The following is a 24,307-nucleotide window of genomic DNA, read 5'->3' as shown; positions in this document are numbered from 1 at the left end:
CCTTGCCTGCCTTCCAGTATCTCCACACCGAAAATGACCGACGATTACGCCGCGGAAAATATTTTACTAAACTGAACGGCGGAGATTTTAACCGTTATTTTGAACTATCGACTAAGCAGGGTCGTATTTCCGCCTAGGGGCCCTCCAGTGACCGTAATTTCCGTAAACGAAAGCATGAATCTATAATTACATATAGACTAGTCTCTATAATAATATCAATCGTACTTTAAATTAACAAATTTTCTACCTGACAGTTTACGGACGTAGCCTTAAATCGGAATGTTGCAAAACTATCGCATATTTAATCGACGTTTGTTAAGAGCTTTTATTTAGCCTTTTCACAAAAGAAAATTCGTCGAAGGTCAATGTAATTTTGTAATTGTATGTATATAAAAATTAAAATGGGTATACATTTCACCAACATGTCCGCCATGTTCTATTTGAATTTCCCAACAGGTCAATCAAACTAACGTTAATTTTACACCCTTAAATGCTTTATCGATCTTAATTAAAATTATTCTGGGAGCGACATTATTAGTCGAAATATCAAGGGCGTAAACTCACTAAAAACGGGTCAAATCTTAAATTACGAAAACATGCCCGCCATGCTCTATTTGAATTTCCCAACAAATGACGCGGGACAGGTCAATCAAACTAACGTTAATTTTACACCCTTAAATGCTTTATCGATCTTAATTAAAACTATTCTGGGAGCGACATTATTAGTCGAAATATCAAGGGCGTAAACTCACTAAAAAACGTGTCAAATCTTAAATTCCGAAAACATGCCCGCCATGTTCTATTTGAATTTCCCAACAAATGACGCGGGACAGGTCAATCAAACTAACGTTAATTTTACACCCTTAAATGCTTTATCGATCTTAATTAAAATTATTCTGGGAGCGACATTATTAGTCGAAATATCAAGGGCGTAAACTCACTAAAAAACGTGTCAAATCTTAAATTCCGAAAACATGCCCGCCATGTTCTATTTGAATTTCCCAACAAATGACGCGGGACAGGTCAATCAAACTAACGTTAATTTTACACCCTTAAATGCTTTATCGATCTTAATAAAAATTATTCTGGGAGCGACATTATTAGTCGAAATATCAAGGGTGTAAACTCACTAAAAACGGGTCAAATCTTAAATTCCGAAAACATGCCCGCCATGTTCTATTTGAATTTCCCAACAAATGACGCGGGACAGGTCAATCAAACTAACGTTAATTTTAAACCCTTAAATGCTTTATCGATCTTAATTAAAATTATTCTGGGAGCGACATTATTAGTCGAAATATCAAGGGCGTAAACTCACTAAAAACGGGTCAAATCTTAAATTCCGAAAACATGCCCGCCATGTTCTATTTGAATTTCCCAACAAATGACGCGGGACAGGTCAATCAAACTAACGTTAATTTTAAACCCTTAAATGCTTTATCGATCTTAATTAAAATTATTCAGAGAGCGACATTATTAGTCGAAATATCAATGAAGAAACTCACTAAAAAAGCGCGCCAAATCCTAAATTCCGAAAACATACCCGCCATGTTCTATTTGAATTTGCCAAAATTTGACGCGGGCCAGGTCAGTCAAACTGACGTTAATTATACATCATTTTTTGGTTAAACAGCAACTTTTAAAATTTCGTTATATTTTTTACGCTACTTTGTTAGTGAATTATCACTTAAAATGTTCCATAAAGAAAACATTGAAGTTAAATTCCATTTAAGAAAATGTTTGTTAAAGAGCATCGAATCTGAATTTTACCAGTTTCTTGCGTAAGACGAGTAAACTGAAATTGTATTAAATTTTTCAAATGGTTCTGAAGCCCTTCAAATGATCGATTTATTTTTTTTAAATACTAATGGGCTAGCGCCTCGTAGGAAGGGCCCTTTTCTAAACTATCGCTTACTCGGAATATTCTTTTGGCGTCGCCACTGATTTAGCTTGGGAGAGGATGGAGGAAACGAATGGGAAAAGATTAAAGAACAAGTTTTTTCGTGAAAGCAGTTATTCTATTTATTTTAATTTTCTAAAAATTTTCTCTTAACTAAAATTTAAATAAATGAGTTTTGTAAACCAATTTATTATACAATTTATTTTTTTTTGGGATAAATTATTTCTTAGGGTTTATGTTACATAATTTTTTGTCACAGATGTAATTTATTTATTTTTTATTTGTTTATGATATGTCTGAATGTCATGTTAATTCTTGGGCTTACAGCAGCTGGGCAACGTGGCACCGAATGGAACCAAAAATCATTTGTGGGCGGGTGCATTAGAAGTAAAGATCCGTCCTCCAGTTTCAGTGTTTTCGTGTTGTGGATGGATGCCTTCGTTTGGTTTAATCTTTGTCGTACCAAATCTTTATGCCGTAGTATAAAATCTCTTTTCTGCCCCAATGATATGGACGCAATGGGAACGTTTTTGTCAAGGTCAGGCTCGTTATCCTGATGTTCCCCTATGTAATCCTTCCCATCTTTGTAACGGTTTACTAAAACAAAGTTGAAGTCAGCTCCGGCTATTTTGGACACTAGTTTGCATAGTTCTTTCAGCACTGGTGGCCACGGTTTGGCAGGAAACGTGTTACCAGAATAACTATACTTCAACCCATCGTTTCCGAACGCCACCTGTAGACGTGGAATCTCGCGCCATTGTCCATTGATTTTAACCTGAGACATTCGACCACTGAAATAAATAATTTGTTTTTCTAAAAAAACAATAGTTCTTTTGAAAATTCTTTGTCCAAGAGATTGTAGTATGATAATCTAATACTTTCTCCAACAATTGAATTGAATTGAGTTTTCAAAATTTGATTTGTACGCATATGCAACGATTATAAAATTTTTCTTTCTTCCGAAAAATTGCTGGAATATTTCCTATGAAATATGTTAATATTAATATTGGTACAAGTTCAATGACGAAGAAATTGAACTTAAAGGCCGATATCCTAAATTTGATTTTAAAGTGCACTAATTTAACCACTAAGATTTATTTTGACGAGTGCCAGTTTGAATTGTATGACTGTCAGCTCTGACTTCTGTGACCATTGTAGATCTCAACATAACATATAAATTAACCACCAAAATTGCGATTAATCGCAAATATTGCGGTTAACCGTTTATTTACGGATATTATCCGTGAATAAACAACGATTTCACATGCAAAAAATAATTTATATTTGTGGTTAAGTGTAGGTTATGGATAAAAATAAAATAAACGGTTAATTTTTATCGAAACGCCGAGCTCTAGACCATTGTACTTAACTCATAGTTGGTGCCATAAGTCTATAATATGTTTCAATAAGTGTGTCACTTTAAGAAATATTTTTAACTGAGTTACGTCATCACGGTAAGAAAACTTTCCCCTAGCGAGGCGCTGATAAAGGCCACACACTACACGATAACGAGCGGACGCAAACAGGATATGTTTTGCGTATAAAAATAAGAAGTGACAGACTTATGAATCAGTGGCGTAGCCAGAAACTCGCCAAAGAGGGGGTCTAAGTATGTTAATGTTAAGAGGGGGGTTGAGAAGGCGGTTAAAATTTAGTACAGTCAAAGGTAGGCCCAAGGTTGGACACGGAACCCCCCCCCCCCTTGTCTACGCCACTGTTATGAATCAATATCATAAACTTATGTTGGTACGTATAACCTATTCAAGATTTTTAAGAATTTCCTTTCAATCATTCAAACACGTCTAAATGAGTGGAGCTTTAAATTTGAACGCGATAAATTCGAAGGTGATCTCGGGATTTAAGAAATCCTTTGTTTAAATACGGTAAAATCTCCTTACATTGTTTTCTTTGTCGAGCTTGACACCATGTCATCACAGACCGCCTCATTGCTTCTCTTTTTTGAGTCATTCAGTCGATGAACACCGAAAAGTTTTTCATACAAGATTCGACCTAAAAATCTTAAATTTTAAATAGTTTTTATGAGATTGCTTATTAATATCTTAATTCAATTGGTATTACTTATGAAGTTTGGCCCCAATTCTTTGGACTCCCAGGTGACCGAAAACGGCGCGGATACTTCCGGTCCATTTTCTATACACACTTCAAATTGCGCCCATCCAAGATGTTTTGGGTCCACAGTTTTAGGCGACAGTTTTGCATCCCTCGTTGCCTTCCAAAGCACCAAAGTAGTTTCATTTCCATTAACATCTTCAACCACTTTGGCTGTTGTCCAAACGGACCCTATCTTTAGAACTATCTCCCTAAAATATGGAAAGAATTATAATCGGTTTTAATAACTAAAACCTTTAAAAAGAAGAAAAAGGAAATAGGGATTTGGCACTCTATATCGATATTAGATAAGATCACCTATAACTAGACTATCCACTTAAAAATAATATGGGTGGTAATTAAACAACAATTATTATATTCGAATAACTGAATTTTGTACACTATATCCAACAAATAATTAGGTTTTTCAAAGAAATAAATGTGTTCAACTCCATCCCAGTAACTTACTCAGAAAAGTGATTTTAAAATTATAGGCATGCGGTAAACTCAACTACGTTATACTTTATTAGTAAAATACGCCTAATATATTAAAATGTTATTTTCAGGACGCGCCAATTTTTAAATAATTAAAATATTTAAGGAATGCAGTTCTACTTACATTGATCAAACAAACTCCAAGGTTGATAACTATGATAACCACTTAACTAGGTTTTAAGATGTAGCTTTGTATAAAAAATACGCTTTAAATAACCCAGAAAATCAAATCAGAACTTCACAAGTAAACAAAATACAATTCGGTGGACGGTATTTATGCGAGTGGTTTCCGGTCAATTTTCCCCCGCGCGTCACTATTTTCTTGGTAGTTTAGCAACTCTTTCATTGGATGATCCCCGTAACCATGCAATGATAGAGAGAAATAAAATAAGCGTGCCCACTCCCGCTTTAGCCTTTAACCTTGAACTAATATCCGTTATTCGTTCAAGCTTTAAGTGCGCGAGGGGGGAGGTCTCCGAAAAATGTTTTTGGGGACACAATTTCTACGACGAAACTCTGTGCCGATCCGTTCACTGTAATAAAAATATTGTCTGTGCCTAGTAAAAGTTAAAATTGCAATATATTTTCTACTTAAAAACTAAACTACCTATTGTTTTAGTATCGGACTTGGTAGTAAACCGGATCGTTTGGGCTTACGCACAATTTTTAAGGCAGGGAAATACTAGCTAAAAATTGCATTTTTGCAAATACACGATTTCCACATGAATTAAGAACTACAAACATTTCTAAACGAACTAACAGTCAAATTCCTATACACAGAAAAAACTGCGTTTAGCCTTTGACGACAATTTTAGCACCACCTAATCACATATATTTCCAACACATATTTAAATGGTTTAAAACCTAAATTCATAGAGGTTTTTTACATAAACGCCAAAATTGTAAACACTTAATTAGTGTTTATGATGCGTCGTTAAACGTTTATTTTGGCAACGAATAAGACAAAAAACGTTTTTCTAAACATGCCGTTAAATTGTGATCTTATATGTTTTGGGGGATATGTATACAGAAAAAAAAACCACGTTTAGCTTTTAAATACATTTTTCGCATAAACGCGTTGACAATCTATACACTTACGTTACTAAACATGTTTCTTTATTTATCAGTGTTGCATAAACATGTTTAAGTTTCAGATGTGTTTAAAAAAGTGTTGCATTTTGTCATTTAGAAAAAAATTTATATCCTAAACATTGTTTTTTTTTTTTTTCAAATAAAGTTTAATTTATTTTTTGTTTAGAAAAGAAGGGAAAGGACAGATAGAACAGCCTCTAGAGGCGGCGGGGTGGCACTAATGACCTCAAGCCTCTTTAAAGCAACCAAACTCCAGCTTCCAGATATTCCTCACCTGGAAATGGTAGGTATTCAGATAGCGTGGGGGCACGCCAACCTGCAAGTAGTTTCAGTCTATAATCCTAAGGGTAATGCGTCACGAAGCGAGCTAACTCTTCTGTCGTCACAGCTAAAGGCTCCGTTCCTCATACTAGGCGATTTCAACGGCAGACACTATCAATGGGGTGATCAGATTGTAAATAGTCAAGGGAAAGCTATATCGGATTGGCTACTGGCCAACGCCAATATGGTTCTCTTAAACGATGGGTCTCCTACGCGAACTTCTACCAACAATAATTCCACAATGATTGACCTGTCCATTGCAAGCTCAGATATTGCCGCTGCGCTAAATTGGCAGACGCTGCTAACTGGAACAAGCGACCATCTCCCGATATTGATAAAACTACCCACCACTCATCCAAAAGCGCCACCAAAAAGGCCACGCCGCAAGTGGTTCTACAACCGTGCAAATTGGGCGGATTTCACCAAGGAGGCCGACTACATTGCGCGAACTACCCCACGGCTTCTAACCACGTGGGAAGGAATCCGAGAAGTAATCACCCACCTAGCAACCTCACATATACCATCAAGCACCTCAGGGAATTCTCAGAACCACCAAGTAAAACCACCGCGGTGGTCACAGTCCATCGCCTCCAGTCAGAAAAGGGTAAATAAACTTAGAAGACAGCTTGTTACTCATCCCACTCAGGAAAACAAGATCATATTCAAACGGGAAAGGGCACGACTGCGACGCCTAGTCAAAAGAACACAATCCCAAAGCTGGCAAAATTATTGTAACACGATAGGATCATCTACTAAAGCAGGCGCCGTCTGGAGGAAGATCAAGTGGTATACGAAAGGCTCTCAACCCGTTTCTACAACGCCAACGATTAAAACCCCTAATGGACAGCTGACGACATCGGCCCAGGAGACTGCTGAGGTTCTGATTTCATATTACTCATCTCTATATTACACAGACAACCCGTTATTCCACAACCCATCGACAAGATCTCCTACCAATATACAAAACCAGCAATTCAACGACTCGTTTACATGGCGCGAATTCCAAACAGCCTGTTTGTCACTGAAAGATACCGCACCGGGCAAGGATGACATCACAAACCATATTCTGAAATATCTACCAGACACCTTTCTGCGACTGTTGCTACAATTTTGTAATGTATGTTGGTCGACAGATACATATCCTCATACATGGAATGATGCAATACTACTGCCGTTTGCCAAACCAGGGAAGGATCCCCAGGAACCAAGCTCGTTTCGCCCAATTGTCCTCTAATTCGCTTTAAAGAAGCTATTTGACAAGATGGTGGAAACTCGATTCCGTTTTCTGTTGGAATCAGACTCCCGGCTATCCCAAGAACAAACTGGCTTCCGGAAAAGTAGAACACCCTTGGAGCACCCACTTCGTATCAAGGACACAGCCGAGGCTGCCCTCAGTACAAAAAAATTCATGGCAATAGTATTTCTAGACCTCAAGGATGCTTTCGGCAGTATATCCACCGAAAAGCTATGTAGTCTGCTTGAAAGCCACGGATATACCGGCCACATATTCAACTGGATCAAAAACTTGCTCTCCGTCCGGAAAGTTCAAGTCTTCCTCAATGGAACACTCTCCCACCCGGAAGCCTTTAACATGGGACTCCCACAGGGAAATCCGCTAAGCCCATTGCTGTTCAACTAGCCATTGATGGCATATGCCGCGATCTTCCACATAATACTTCAAAAGGTCTGCATGCAGATGACATAGCGATCTGGTCGACTAGCTCCAGCCTAACTCACCTCCAACGTGAAATTCAGATGGCACTGAAAATGATAGCGTTATATATGGACAAATGGGAACTACATCTGCAATACTCGAAATGTACCTACCTCATAATTACTCGGAAAAGAAGAACAGACAATGATTTCCAACTACATATTGATGGGACCACCATACATGAAGTATCCTATTGCAGATACCTCGGCATTATTTTCGACGAGAGACTTTCATGGAACAAACATGTGGAGCAAACCGTTATACAATGCCAAAAGCGGCTTAACCTCCTAAAAGCCATTGCTGGAAAGACCTGGGGAGCGTCTCACAAGGCACTGGCGGCCATATACCTTCAATTTATTCGCCCAAAATTAGACTACGGGTCGCTCTTATACTCATCTACAAGCAACAAAAATATTCACCGAATGCAGGCAGTACAAAACGCAGCCCTGCGAACTATTCTAGGTGTTCCACCATCCACCCCAATAGCTGCTCTCCACAGCTGTTGTGGCATCTTGCCTCTTCAGGACAGATTTCTAGAAAAGGAAGCCCTATATTTAGCGCGTCTATTATCAGTCGACGCGAACTACGACATAAAGGAAGTGCTTCTACCCAGACTTCCATCAATACACAGACAGCCTCTACCCAACAGACTGCTATACATTCAAGAGAAAATACGTCCAAACATGCCACAAATAGCCCTCGCACAAGCCGAAGACAAAGCCGCAGTGGAATCGCCACCGTGGGAGTCCGTAGACCATACCCACAGAATTCTGTCAAAATGGCTCATCGGGACCAAATCAGACCTCTCTAATGCACAGATGTACCAAGAATTTCACTTCAATCTGGACCGGTGGACACAGAATCCAAGCAAGACCACATTATACACAGATGCCTCCCTCTCCATCAGAGACGGACCTGGCGGGATTGGGATATTCTGTCAAGATCTTAATATCAAGACAGCAATTAGGGTAAACAGCGGCCACGATATCTCCCGGCTCGAACTCCTAGCTGTTCACTACGCACTAGCATTAGTTACTCCACACACTACTAATGTAGTCGTTTGCTCTGACTCCCAAAGCGCCCTGGCAAAAATTGTATCACATTCCTCCGCTGACTGGCTAATCACAAGCATTACACAGACGCTGACAACACATCCCGACATATCACTGATATGGTGTCCGTCCCATTGCCGGATTGATGGAAACGAGGAAGCGGATTCGTTAGCTAAACAAGCAGCGACCACTGCGGCCTACGATTCAGCGATTTTTCTGCCTTTCACAAAGACGACACTACAAAGACTTCATAAAAACGCATTCCGCAAATATTATACAACTACGTGGGCCGCAACTTCCGAAGCCAAGCTCCAACCACTCCGCCAGGAATTCTTCGCCCCCCCAACCACTAGATACCGGGGACATCGGTCTCGTTGCGTCTTAGTCAATCTCTTTCTATGTCGCCGCTTCCCTACACGGCAGCTCATACATCGTCTCCACGACAAAACCATATCCCCATCATGCACGACATGCGGGGTCACGGAAGATATTGAACATGTCGTCATCAGCTGCAAGAGGTTCGCCCATCTGCACAGCGCTATACAACACAGCCTGCCGATCAATACCCCTTTTGACATTAACCACATCCGACACGCCATATACCTGGGGAATTTACTTCTCCTAAACTCCCTTCTAGCTGTTCTGAAACTTTATTGCAGACTAAATAACAGATATCCATTCCACAAAGATCGACAATAATATTTCATTACGCAGATGCAGTGTAAAAAGCTTTCGCTGAACGCAGTGCTGCCGCGGCGCAGATCTCCGATGGCAGCAGGATGGGACCTCTTCAGCCCAATAGCCACGGCTATACCTCCCAACTCGAACACCCTCATACCACTGGATATAACTATTAAATTCCCTGAGCATACCTACGGACGAATCTCGGGAAAACAAGAACTAATGGAAAAAGGCATACAGGTGGCAGCAGGGGTCATAGATCCGGACTTCAGGGGAAACATAGCCGTTCTCCTCTATAACATCTCGACGGAGCCTATTCAGATAACATCAAACCAAGCTATTGCTCAACTAATCTGCACGATTATGCCAGAAGACATGTCGCTATCCGAAGTCCACTCCCTTGACACCACCGAACGCGATGCCAAGGGCTTTGGCTCATCGGGGACTTGATGCTCTGAACTGTCAACGTAGCTACGTCTATGCATAGAAATTAAAAGATCGCTACCATTCCTTCCAATAGAATTTCTGTAGATGACTCCTAACACACCAACCCGAAAAAAAAAAAACATATATTCTTACTATTTTGTACTGTGGGTGAGAGGACTATTTGTCCCATGCACCGTCATTGAATAAATAAAAAAAAAGAAGGGAAAAACGCGTGGCAATATTTCAACTTTTTATTCTACCACTAATGAAGACTCGCGGGCCGAAAGGTCTCTAGTTACCATAAAGCTCTAGACACCCAGTAAAATAAAGATTTTGCATTTCCCCCTCTATTCTAAACAAAAAATAGTATTATTGTACCACAGCTACAAAGCATTTTTCAATTTATAAAATGTACTACACATGCAGCAAATTAAAGACACTTCAAGGAAATTTAAGGTAAGTAAATCTAAGACGTTCAAAACAAAAAAGAACATATAAAATAAAATGTACAAAATTTAAAATAAAAACTAGTACAAAGCTATCTATTTAATGAATAGAGGCGCTTTTTTAGTGAGTTTCTCCATTGATATTTCGACTAATAATGTCGCTCCCAGAATAATTTTAATTTTGATCGATAGAGCATTTACAGGTGTACTAATAACGTTAATTTCATTAACCTCTTCCTTGTCAATTTTTATAAAATTCAAATAGAATACTACCCTATGCCGGGCATGGTCCCGAAAACGGCGCGTTTTTGGGTAAGCTTACGTCATTGATATTTCGATCAATTATGGCGCTCCCAGAATAAAATGTATTTTTAACGATAGAGCATTTAAAGATGTACTAATAACGTAAATTTCATTAACCTCCCCCGCGTCAATTTTTATAAAATTCAAATAGAATACTACCCTATGCCGGGCATGGTCCCGAAAACGGCGCGTTTTTGTGTAAGCTTACGTCATTGATATTTCGATCAATTATGGCGCTCCCAGAATAAACTGTATTTTAAACGATAGAGCATTTAAATGTGTACTAATAACGTAAATTTCATTAACCTCCCCCGCGTCAATTTTTATAAAATTCAAATAGAATACTACCCTATGCCGGGCATGGTCCCGAAAACGGCGCGTTTTTGTGTAAGCTTACGTCATTGATATTTCGATCAATTATGGCGCTCCCAGAATAAAATTTATTTTAAACGATAGAGCATTTAAAGGTGTACTAATAACGTTAATTTCATTAACCTCTCCCGCGTCAATGTTTATAAAATTCAAATAGAATACTACCCTATGCCGGGCATGGTCCCGAAAACGGCGCGTTTTTGGGTAAGCTTACGTCATTGATATTTCGATCAATTATGGCGCTCCCAGAATAAAATTTATTTTCAACGAAAGAGCATATAAAGGCGTATAAATACCGTTAATTTCATTATTCTCTCTCGCGTCATTTTTAAGAAATATGAACCCTAGCACTTATTCCCCAGTTCGTTTTTCTGTAGTTCAGACCAAACTTCCTTTCCCGCGTCGCGTTCCCACGTTATCCAGAAATGTACTTTTTAGAATTTTCGTTCTGGCAAATTGACGTTGGTATACATTTCTTATATGTCATATTTTCCTTGAAAAGTGTATTTCTATTGTGTCGACCGAGGGGCTGATCACTCCGCGTAATCGGTGTACAGAGCCGTACCTTTGACTGTACTAATGGGATTACGAGTAATCTTTGAAGTCCCTGCCTTCGGCAGTGGTAATCTAAGCGTAATTCGGTGTACAGATTTTCTAAGAGTGTTTAGCCCCTCGGTGTCGACTTTGCACTACATTTCTAAAAACTCCTTATCTGCCTAGGGGCCCGGGATCTCTGAAGTCCGGCTCTGGTAGTAAGTAGGAGAAAGTATAGTACAATTCAAATTTTTAAAGTTTTTGCAAAGAAAATCTTAGGATTAACGATCCTAGGGCAGAGGAAAAAATCCCAGGTAAAACCGGCTCTGGTATTAAGTAGGAGAAAGTATAGTACAATCCAAATTTTTAAAGTTTTTGCAAAGATTAACGATCCTAGGGCAGAGGAAAAAATCCCAGGTAAAATAACAAGCTGTTGAAAATATATACCCATATGCCACGAGCTTGGGAGAAATACCAAGGAGTGGCAACATTGTCAAAGAGGGAAAAAGAGAGCGACCTTGATTTTCGATCCCGCCTCGTTCATTCACTAGTCTATCCTGAACAGCGTTGCCAACAAACGGTTACCAAAAACACGTGCCGTGGCTTAACGATTTTTACCGCGGCTTTAAAACAATCCGCGGGTTTCCGCGGAATAACCGCGGTGTTGGTAACTCTTGGTCCTCGGTTCTCCAGCAGAGTTGGGCAAAATTATAACTTTTGGATAAACTAAAAATATTATCAAACCGAAATGACAATTAAAATCACAAAACAATATTTGATATTAATTTATAATTAGTTGTAGTGTGTTTAATCTAAATTAGTTATCATTCATTAGGCAATGTCTGATAAAAATACGGTAGGCTTAGTGCTTGATTAGAATGATAAACGATAATTATTTATCCTTCTTTATCATGCAACGAACGTTAACAGTAAATAATGTTTTACTCATTTACCTACGGGAAATAATTATAGCTAATTTATTTTATTTTTTAATCCACAAGCTATAAAATACTTTTCTTACATTGCCTTTTTTCAACTGGTGATAAGAAATGAATAATCTTTTTAAAGTTTTCAAAAAACGAAAAATAAATAAATTTAGAAACAGGCGATAAAATTTGTTTATCGCGATTGGTGGACTGGCTGTCGTGTAGATTGAATTATTGCTTCTGACATCATTAACCACTAAGCCCTCATGGAAGAGTGTTTTTCGAGTATCTCGGCATCGACAATTTTTGATGGTAAATATTTCGAATTTTTGAAGTATGACGCAAATAGCCCGAACACCGTAGTTGCCAAATGCATCCTTTGCCAACCAAAAGAAATATCTATAAAAGGACAGGTCACATCATCGTCGAATTTCAAATCCCATGTTAAACGTAAACATGGCGACACGTCGTTTATCGAGTGCGTCCTCCATTTATCAGAACAACGACTGCGCTTACGTGCAAGTACATCGCATCTAAATAGTAAAGATTTACCTAAAAAACGACCCAAAGTTTTCTCCCAAGACGAATTCGACTCTAATGTTCTAAATTTCGTAATACACGCGATGGTACCATTGCGCATAGTAGAAGATCCGTTTTTCAAACAAATGTTTGAAAACTTAGGTGTTTCAAATGTAATTAGTCGTCGATCACTTGGAAGACAAATGGACCAAAAATTCAAAGTGGAATGCGAAAAGTTGGTAAGCCTAACGTGAAGTACGTTTGTACCACTGCGGACATTTGGTCGTCACCCAAACGTAGTTTTTTTGGGGTAACTGCTCATTGGGTAGATACAAATACATACGACCGAAGGTCGGTTGCTCTAGCGTGTAAACGGTTTAGAGGAATTCATAGCTACGAAAGAATTCGTGAGATTTTAGCCGATATTCACAGCGACTTTGGGCTGGATGCTGCTAAAATAATTGCAACGGTTACAGATAACGCTAGCAATTTTGTCAAAGCGTTTAAAGTATTTGGAGTAACCATCGATGATTGCGACAAGAACGAAGATGAAGTTCCTGACGACTATGACTGCGTATCGGTTTCACTGGAAATTTTTGCAAATTGCTCGGAAGATAAAATAAAAGCCCTGCCTAAACATTTACGGTGTTGCGCTCATACCTTGAACCTATGTACGACTACTGACTTGAACAAAACAATTTCTAGTTCAGAGAAATTGTTAGAGTTAAACAAGCGAGTAACGAAGAAGTGTTCTACATTGTGGAATGCCTCTGGTCGTCCCAAATCTGCCGAAATTATCCAATCAAACTTGGGGCACTCCCTGATAAGACCGGTACCGACTAGGTGGAATTCGTTGTATGATTCCCTCAAGCAGATACTTCACTTAAAACTAAAACACGGCGACCTATGTAAATCCTTAGGTTTGAAAACGGCTATTTTGAATGATGACGAATACACGTACATAGAAGAATATTTGAGTTCTGTTGAACCTTTAGCGGATGCTTTGGACATTCTTCAAGGCGAGAAAAATACGTACTACGGTATATTTTATCCGTGCCTAGTGTCCTTACGCCGGAAATTAGAAAAGCTAAACCTTGAATGCTGTCAACCATTCGTCAAGTCGCTATTGCAGAGCATCACCGTCAGGTAAGAATATGCGACTTTCTCGTAATCTCGAGTTATTAGATTTTTGGTACCTTTATTTTTCCGATACCGTAAGTATATTAAACTACCAGAAGTTAGTCGGTATTGTCTTGGCACGCGGGGAGAAGCATACGCCACCTCGAGTGAAAGAAAATAAACTAGTTACCCACCCCCTCCCCCTGGTTACTGTTTATCAGCCGCCTTACAACTAGCAGGCCACGCGGACATTTCAAGAAAGTTTGGTTTTGGCCGCTTCGAGAGTACCCGTCGCTATTTACGTCGGGGCAATGCTAAAGTAAAAGTTTCTCCGATTCCACCGGCTTTCGGTTAGTTTAATAGACTTTTTGCAATAATTCAATTACGTTATTAATGTTTGGTTTTGGTTAAAGTTAACATGTGAAGACATAGGCCTAGTCAGAAGTGACCCCGTGGGTCGTTAAAACTAATATTTATACCTCAAGGTATCACCAACATTTAACTGTCTGTCTTAAGTCTTTGTATTTAGTAATTTCTTCTTATTCAAGGGTGAGCTCTATGAATGTTTAGTAAGGAATAAAAGCACTAGATGGTTAAATTTGATTTTCCCTTAGCTTCACGCTGTATTGACCTACTCTGCACTAAGGAAATTTTTTGTAACCAGAAGTTAATTACTTTTTTCACTCCAAAACAAGTTTTTTAACTAATCCCATCTTAGCCGTAAATTAAGTAAATGAAAGAAATTTTCTATGATGAATTTTAAAAGGGTAGAAAGCCTAAAACTCAACACTAAAGATAAATTTAGAGCTATTCTAGTACGCGAAACGGTAACTCAATTCTATAATTATAATTTTAATTATTATTAAAAAAATAATGTAATAAATTGAAAATCTAATTTCTCCGGAGCCTAGTCTTATATCTATTTATATCAAAATAAAACAAAGCGCAGCCTTCTACCTTAAACCGTTTTCGCACAAAGTTGTTCGTAAAATTAGCAAAAAATGTCGTTTCGAGCGCTGCGTTCAAGTTTGAGATTTAAAAAATAATTAAACGGTTAATCAAATATTTCAAGCTGGGCTATCTTTCATAAACATTCTTTAGAAAACCTAAATAACGTAATGGGTGAATCCCTCAGAAAATCTTAGGGGTGTATAAGGGAATCTTTATTTGGGCTTGAAAGGTTAAAAATATTCATTGAAATAACGTAGCTGTAAAATGAAATAGGACCTAGCGCTAGTAGTAGCGCTTTCCTTTTCAGAAGTCTACCCGTCAGATTAACTTCTAGGTAGCTTCGCGACTACTTTGCAAATATAACATATTACCATAAACAATATCCAATTTTGTTTTTAGATTTCAAGAGTTTTGGGATTTTGATTCGGATAAGGTCATATTTGCAGCTATAGCCGCTCTTTCTTACCCACGATTTAAAGACAGATGGTTAACTTGTCTTGAACCACTTACGCGAGAGAAACTGCTCAATAAAATTAAACGTATTATCAGCGACAAATTAAACGATCACTCTACCGTGGAACCAGAACTGAAATCGTTTGAAAATGATGGTTTCTTTGAATTTGACCCAATACCTCAGACACGGGAGAATTATTCATCTTCAGCGGAACTTTATTTATTGCAGTTTTTTCAAGATTCCCGATCAGATTTAACAATGCTTAATGACTACCCGATAATAAAGGACATTTTCTTGTTATATAATACTCCATTGCCTTCGTCAGCACCAGTAGAAAGATGGTTTTCCTACGCAACTATGACCAATTTGCCCAAAACTCGTCAACTTTCTGATACAATGTTTGAGATGAAAGTTGTACTTAAATCAAATATGACCAATAATATTGTTAAGTCTTGAAATGTATAATGCGTGAACTTGCCAAAGTGAATGGTATTAAGAGGATATGTTTACCAATATTAAACTGTAATATATCAAAATAAATATTTTGCCATCCAAAATTATTTTAAATTGTCATTATTATGTCAGTATCATAGGTAACATAATAAAAATAAGTATGACACTTCCAATTCCTTTAATGATAATTTTCTAAGCGAGCCTTTTTTCGACACTGATACTCTCTTCAAGCTGTGACTTGGAGTCACAACTTAATAACCGTCCTTGGCGAATACTTTTGGTTAAGAATTTAAGCCTAATATCTGAGAGCACGTCCTGGAATAGCGGGAAAATTTGGCTTTGTTTTGAAGTTCGCGTGCCAATCATGCCAAAATACCTAGTCGTGGTGCCGAATAAAACCTTTTTATAATTTTTATCACTTAAGCCAAATATTCCGCTTATTTCTCGATAAGCAGATATTTTGGCTTAGGCAAAAGTCTCGCATATTTTAGACACTAGGGGCTCTGTACTGATATAACACCTTGATTGCACAATCACTATGAAAATCAAATTCGTTGTAAATCTCGTTAATTGTCATACTTATTGGTATTATGTTACTTATGCTTGTATGTAGATACAGGGTAGATTTCATAGTCATAAAGTTGGTTTCTCAGCACACTGTGCACTTCTTGGCGGACGGGGAAGTTTACCCAGCTTAGCCGAACTAAAGGCATTTTCACACGAGCCAACTTTTTGATCCAACTAGATGAGTCAACCTGAGTTGAGTAAACTAGTTGGTTCGTGTGAATAAAAGTTCGATGAGTTGATCCACCAAAAAAGTACGCCAGAAAAAAATGGATCACTGATCCATTTTTGCTGACTCAGCATTTTGATTTGAAAAGTTGGCTCGTGTGAAAAGACCTTTAGTCTCCCCTGTGGACAACCATTGTGCCCCGATAAATATTTTCCGTTAGTCAGAAACACCCTAATGCGTAATATTTAGGCTGGCAATAAGTGGCTTCTTGGTGGGTAGCAGGCGCGAAAAAAATATTTCGGCACAAGGTTTGGCCAAATTGGCGATGCCTTTAGGTAGATCTAGAATGCATGTTACACAGAAATCACGAAGATTGAAAGTGAAATATTGATTTGCGATTGATGATAAATTTAAGTTATCATAAAAATATTTTATTTATTGGAAGATAAATGAAAAAAACATTTTATTTTAAATAAAGATAAAATGTTATATTGCAAGACGCTAATAGAGATAAAAAAACGTTTGTATGATGCGCGTTACGGAGATAGTGCGGCGAGGGAATAAAACTTAAAAAGGTTCACTCAAAACCTTGGAAGTTAATTTATTTAACATTTGAGTTAAAGGTCTGAACTTCAATCAAGAAAAGGTAATAAAATTCTACAAGAACTAAAAAATTAAAACATGACACCTTATCAGTAACTAAAACTAAAAACCTTATCGAGATAAAACCTGCACGTTTATCGATGAATTAAAACATTGATTGAACATTTCAATGAATGATTTATTTTTCAATGCTTTGTTCGATATTGCCCCACTCTGTTCTCCAGCGTCAAGAAAGCGCCGAAAAACCTACGATTGACATTCTTAAACGGAGAAAGTGAAAATGTGACTAATTAACTTGAAATTGAAATCGGACGATCCCGCCCGTCCGTTTTTAAACTTTTTTCGCGAGAATTCGTAACACCAGAAGCTAATAAATATTGGTAAAATTATTGTCCATGGCAGAATATATTTAAAAGCAGTAAATTTTAAAATATAAAAATTACACCAGAAGTTAATAGTACCCGCACATTCAAAAACCACTTTAATAATATTAATCTCTCTTTTTGGTCGGGGGTCTTTGGTTGCTGATTTTAAAGACTTTGCTTATTGTTTTTCCCTTGTTTGTCGAAATTCCAAGTTGATAATGCAGCTATGAAGAGGGGAACGTTTTCGAGATTTGTGTCTAGAATTTAAATAACACGTGTTGCGCGGAACCAACCCGAGGAAAACGTTTTTTTTTAACTGGAGGACGAATTTCACCGATTTACTTTACCAAAATATATAAATATACATGTATATGCTTAACTATATCTTTAACATCTTAGACTTGGCCTTGTTCTTTGAGAACATCCAGGATTGAAAGCTACTCCAAAACGTAATTTTGACCTACTTATTTTTGTAGTTAAATTTAAATATTACATAATTTAATAGTTAAATTATGAAATCTCAGATTTATCTGAATTTCTTTAAAAATATTTATATTTTTTTAATGTAAAAATTAAATATATGAAATTAATCATTAAAATAATTATACAAATTGGCTGTTAAAACTACATTTTTTTCTCTCAGTGTATGCCATAACTCCACTTTGGACAAATAACTTGATTATCGTATCTTGGGTATTAGCCTAGCTCCGGGAATCTCAGCTAGACCATCATCAATATAAATATTATTTTCTTTTAAATGTGCAACCAAAAGCCCTTCTCCATTCGGGTAAAACACTTTTACTGTGTTTTTATTTATTACGGCCTTGAAACCCTTTTGGTCTATGTTTCTTGCCGCCATAAGATTTCGTTTATAATTTGGCACATGTATTACTTCATATTAATATATCAAGTGCCCCTGACTGTTAAATTGAATAAGTCCCCGACACCCATTGCCTGTGCGTTTCCTTGGTCAATGGCTCTTCGTGTTATCATTCATCTACAATTATTGAACCATTTGCTCCATTTACTGAAATGATGAGTGTATACGTGGCACCAACAGATTGAGTTAAAAATGCCGATGCATAAAACTTTCCTTGACTGCCTGCCTGATTTCTACTTTTCTGGCCTTCTCATGACTCATTAGAAACTATATGTCCTACTCGATGGGAAAATCTCCTGCGATCACTATTATTTATACATTGACCAGAAAAACTATAATTGTTAACCAATAATCTTCGTACAGTGGCGAGTATAAATTCACTAACCTCAAGTGAATTAACTCTGCTGATGACGTGGTCAAATCTTTCTGGAAGTCGATGTATCATCTGATACGCAATGTCGTCATCCCCCAATTTCTTTCTAGCTTATTCAAATTGGATGCAATACCAGTGGCTCGGGACAAAAAGACTGACATCGACTCTGGTGGCGTAAACCGTAAATTAAGAAACTTTGCTCTGAGTGACGCAATTCTGGCCCCAGATTTGGAACATAAATGTCCGCTAACGCGGAACAAGCTTTCCTGGCTATATCATATTCCGATACAACTCGACGATCTTGATCAACAACCGATAACGCTATCCTGGATAGTCTTATGCTATCTTTCCTCATCCCTGGCTTCACACGTAGGTGCAGACCCGGTTCCAGTTACTATACCCCATAGGCCATTTTACGATAGAGCCATCGACATATTATACTTCCAAGACTCATAATTATCCTCATATAAATTGGCGAAAGAAAACGTAGCCAAATTATCCTCTCCAGATGTTGAAGACATATCTCATAAATATATAATATAAAGTTGTGATACAACTTGCCAAGGAGGATAGGAAGGGAGGCGAAGTAAGAGGGAAAAACGCGCCACAATCTTTGTAAGAAGTTTAGCACTCGCTCGGCGGGAAAATTTCGGAAAGATGGTGACCGCTACGCTACGTGCTGCCCTCGACTTGGTAAAATGGGAAGCTCATTTTATTAATTTAACAAAATGGCGTCAGATTTGGAATCAAAAACAGTGACAACAAACGTGCAGCAAATGAGTATCGAAAACGATAGTAAGTTAATTAAGATAATTTGAAACAATTAACAATTCATTCTCTAAAAATTTCTTAAATGCAGATTTACAATTGGATCATGCATATGCAAAAATAAAGCGTCAATCACAATGAAATACTAGTACGTCTTAATAATGCTTTTTTTTATTAATTTATTATTTACCCCATTATTCTAGATACTTAATACGGTGAATTATTTTTCAAAAATCATTTTAGAGGAAATTTTGATTAACACGTCCAAGTTTATGATAACGGCATCAAAGGTTTATAGATCATTGTGTTAGACTTGTATAGGTAATATTTCCAAAGACCCAGTAACACAATTGCCAGAAGAAGCGGTAAAGCACTTTGAGATTTTTTAAATTAAATCGCTATCTTTGGACGAACTTAACTACAGCAGTAAACAAAACAAACGTATGTCTAATTATGGGTTTGCTCAAATTTTCAAAAGAGTTCTAAGTGGCGTAAAGGTTAGGACCTGGTGCAGAAAAATATTTTAACTATCCGTTAAAATATTAGATTGAAAATGACTATTAAATGTTACTAGAGAAAGTCAAAAGCAATCTGGTAACTTTACGATTGTTCAAAAAATGTATTTGCATCAGGCCCTCTATACTCTTAATAATTTCTTAACTTTATTTTTAAATATTTTCAACAGGGCTGTAATTATCTTAATTTTAATGATCAATATGTTTTGGCACAATATTTCCTCTTCCACCTATTCCAAGAAATGCATATTAAGTGGTTGCCACTTGAACTTGCAAATTCAAAACAAGAAGAAAAGGAGAAACTGCTAAATCATAGGTTGTCTCAAGAGGATCAATTTAACAAAGATATGGGAAGTCTTCACTACATATCTGGAGTAGTCATAACTAAAATAATTGCCACGTACGAGTGTAGAAGATTTGAGGAAAAGTACTTAGAGAACCCGAAATGGCAAATAAATCCCATCACGAATGGACCAAGAAACTGAACAGGGGAGGCTTATTATTTCTAAAAAAGAATGTTTCAATTGTTTAGTTTCGGTAGGAAATTCCAACTCTTTGTTTAAAGGTAACACTTTATCTTCAAATGAGGATAGCACGCGTACCGTGATAAAACTAGTCGCAGATTAAGATTTTGGAAAACAGAGTTTTAGTAAACTTTCTGTCATCTCAATTGACCAAAGCAATGGTGTAGCAGTGTGACCTTGATACGAAAAAAAGCACCTCCTTATATGTTCAAGATTTGACAATGGCTCAGATAATAATAACGCTAATTGTGATTGGTTTGCCCAAAAATTACCTTCGATTTCAGCAGCTTGGTCTTCATTATTTGGTGATGTTTGGTTGTTATCTACAACCGGTATTTCCTATAATTGAACTGTATCAATTATTAAGGTTTCAAGAGATTACAGAATTATTTTCAAATACAGTCATTCTTGTATTAATTCTTGGTGTTCTGTATCGGTTATTGTTGGGACATCCTTGGATATTGTTATGTTTGATCTTCTTTATTTGAAACTTCAGAAAGAGGATCCGGATATTCTAATGTTGGTCCTTTTCCCCCTTGAAAATGCACTGCGCAAACGTAATGACGGTATGTCACATTATCGATGGTCAAGTCTGGTCTATTCACTGCAGCCACCCATCTTTTGCATTTATCAATTTTCTTCGAAGGTTGCGGAAAAGGGGGAAATGATATACCTGTTCCTCGAGGATCATTTTTAGCTATACAGTAATATCGGCGTGACGTATGTCGACTTCACCCATGTTTTTCCTATAGATAAAAAACTGCCCTCAAAATGGCGGCCATAGCCCAAAGCTAAAGAGCGATACTACGCTATTAAAAAAAATACAAGACTTAATGCGCAAGATATTCTCATGTTTTTGATGAACGATTTACAACAGCCTTTCCGTCTAATACTTTCAAGTTCTCAACAAACCGGACATCAACCTAAAATGATTAAAATGAATTAAAAACCACTCTCTTATTTTAATTGTTTGAAACTTACAGATTCTTTGCTGTTTCAGTTTTTAGCTGTTTGTTTTCAGTAAGCGTGGTGGGACTTGTACTATCAGCTGGATAAAAAATATTTTTTTGTTTGTTAATGAGCTGCCTATTTTACCAACTAGAGGGCAGCACGTAGCGTAGCGGCTGCCATTTTCCCGAAATTTTCCCGCCGAGCGCGCGTTGAACTTCTTACAAGGATACTGGAGCGTTCATCGCTCCTACTTTGCCTACCTTCATATCCTCCTTGATCTTGTCAGTCTTTGGTTATACATTTTAAATGCAATCTTCCCTAAGTATTGGTTGTAGCCACACTCTGGTACACCCAACACTAAAATGACGACCAAGTTTTGTAATATAAAATAAATCATTTAATACTTTCAATAAAAGTTAGGTTGATAATTAACTAATATTGCATTTAAACGATTAGATCGAAACTCTTTAACTCCAGCTGACAGACAACCAACAACACCCTTCGTGCTCAGAATTCAGAAATTTATCTGGACCACACGGGTTGCCAGATTACAATTACATATTGTTCCCATAACTGAATAAACTGATACATATAAAAATTAATGACAATAGCATCATCCTTTGTTTCCGTTATTTAGTTAAACTTAAGTATATATAAATTTTAGTAAAACTTTTCGTTCTGATATACAAGCAAATAATATATTATTTGTATGTATAAAACTTTAATCTAACAATATTCCTAATTTTTAGATATATTTTAAACTTTTTCTGTTTAGAAAGCACATATTACTGGCACTGTTTGATTATATAGTTCAGTTCTTTGTTGCAGTTCTTAGTTTAAAGCTTTTTACGTTAGGTATGCTTAATGTTATAGTTTGTTTTAGAAAGCTCACAATAGATGTCACTAAGATATTATAATCATTTGATAAGATTTACAATATGTTAGAATTTAATTTAAAGACTTATTACAGTTTTTAATTTGACAACCAATACTTTTAAATAATATTTCCATACATTAAATATTAACAGTTATTTTAATAAAGCTTTCTTAACTTATTTATTTGATTATGTAAAATACATTTATCGAGGATGCAACGCCATTTTACAATTTCGCCGTTAAGGAAAAACGATTTCATTCGTCAACATCAAAGCAACCTATCTTACTGGAGACCTAGCTAACTACGCTTTCTTTTATAACGCGACTCAAAAGTAAACAATCCATTTTGCTTGTCACAACAGCCAATATCTATCTATTACGTCCTGAATAGCTATGAACTAACATCTCATAAATTGAGCGAAAATGTCTCTATCGATCAATTAGGTCAAATTGGCGTAAGTGGCAATTCTATTTTCATCAAATCTCTTGTTAAATATATCATAGTATTTTGCTATATATTTCGAGGAAACAGTTATACCCAGAATGAAACCATTTCAACTTAAGGTGAAAAAGTATATGGAGTCAATCTACTGTAGATTGACCTGTAACAGGTATCATGGTCTCGTTTTGCCTAGAAAGGATGAAAAATCATCACCAGCTTTAGGGAATTAATCAGATAACAGGATATTTTGAATGTTTAGGGGGAACGAGGCTAAAATTGGTCACAACTTAGCTATTCTCTCTACATAAAAATAAATACATTTCATGACCATTTATATGATTTTCAATTTTAATTAAGATTTTTTTAAGGTTATTATTTTATTATTAATAAATTATTATATTATATCGTAATATATATTTTGCTTTTTAAAAGATAATTATAATAATAATAATCAGCTAGGCTAATCCCCAAGGTACACCACCTTAAGCCCAAGTCATCGAACGACTTTTATTGCCTTTAAACAGGGGACATTTTAGAACTTGTATGTGCAAAGATCGTTTCGTTTGTAAATTCTGATATCCCTTTTTAGAACAACTAAACTAGAAACATTAATTTGAAAATAAATTGTGTGGAGCTTTATGCTTACGATATAAACTAAAAGAGACTTAAAACGGTTTTAAATTCACAGTATATTTATTTATGAAATCAAACGTTTCGGAGGAACTCTTTCTCCTTCTCCGGGGACTTTTACAAGTCTGACAATATAATGGTAAAACGCGATCCAACATCCAGATTTAAACAGGGTGTCTGATTTTGTTCGTAAATGGGAAGGTAGAGTTTTAATTTTTTAGGCTATACGTATGAAATAGGGAACTATCAAATTTTTAAAATATAACAAAATTAGAAGGTTTTTCCGTTTCTAAAAATTAATGTTTGACAATTAGATGATATACAAAAACTGTCCAAAAAAGTGGTGCACCATACTTTAAAACGTACAAGTAAGATTGGTTTGGTTGCAAAACACCATATTCCGTGGAAAAAAGATATAACGAGAACAAAATGTTGGTCATATGATAAAATATAATTTTTTTTAAAATGTTTGACATTTACTTCGTGTGTGCCTTATTTGTATCTTATCATCATAGCACATTTGATTAGTCGATGATATACTTACCCCAAAAACAGAAAGAAAGAACGGCAGTTTCAGAGAGCTTATAGAGCTCGAAAGGTCCCAGCTGCCTTGATGTATCTTTCTTAAAATACGTCAATAATTCACGTATTCTCCGAAATCTTTCTCCTCACAATCTGCAAGTACCAAGTGCCGACAAATTTATTTTACACATTAATTTTATTAATTTCAGAAAATTGATGTTAACACTAGGCTTTTTCCTATGACAACAATAAATACTA

At 36.7% G+C, this 24,307-nt stretch overlaps 2 protein-coding genes and 2 pseudogenes across 2 annotated transcripts; 3 read left to right on the top strand and 1 right to left on the bottom strand.

Annotated features, from left to right (window-relative positions):
• Positions 1 to 2,177: 2,177 nt before the first annotated feature.
• LOC149956344 (DNA oxidative demethylase ALKBH2 pseudogene) lies at positions 2,178 to 2,684 on the bottom strand (annotated as a pseudogene).
• A 4,494-nt stretch (positions 2,685 to 7,178) lies between these two features.
• Positions 7,179 to 7,556, top strand: LOC149956343 (uncharacterized). Its single transcript, XM_090166868.1, has one exon. It carries the CDS (start codon positions 7,179 to 7,181, stop codon positions 7,554 to 7,556), a length of 378 nt encoding a protein of 125 aa, XP_090022994.1.
• A 128-nt stretch (positions 7,557 to 7,684) lies between these two features.
• Positions 7,685 to 9,382, top strand: LOC149956342 (uncharacterized). Its single transcript, XM_090166867.1, has one exon. It carries the CDS (start codon positions 7,685 to 7,687, stop codon positions 9,380 to 9,382), a length of 1,698 nt encoding a protein of 565 aa, XP_090022993.1.
• A 15-nt stretch (positions 9,383 to 9,397) lies between these two features.
• Positions 9,398 to 9,814, top strand: LOC149956341 (uncharacterized; annotated as a pseudogene).
• The last annotated feature ends 14,493 nt before the right edge of the window (positions 9,815 to 24,307 follow it).

The sequence above is a fragment of the Leiobunum rupestre genome, chromosome 2 (assembly GCF_980474605.1).
Source record: "Leiobunum rupestre chromosome 2, qqLeiRupe1.1.hap1, whole genome shotgun sequence".
Taxonomy (NCBI): Eukaryota; Metazoa; Arthropoda; class Arachnida; order Opiliones; family Sclerosomatidae; genus Leiobunum; species Leiobunum rupestre.
The sequence above is the reverse complement of the archived record's forward strand: the minus strand, read 5'-3'. Positions and strand labels throughout refer to the sequence as shown.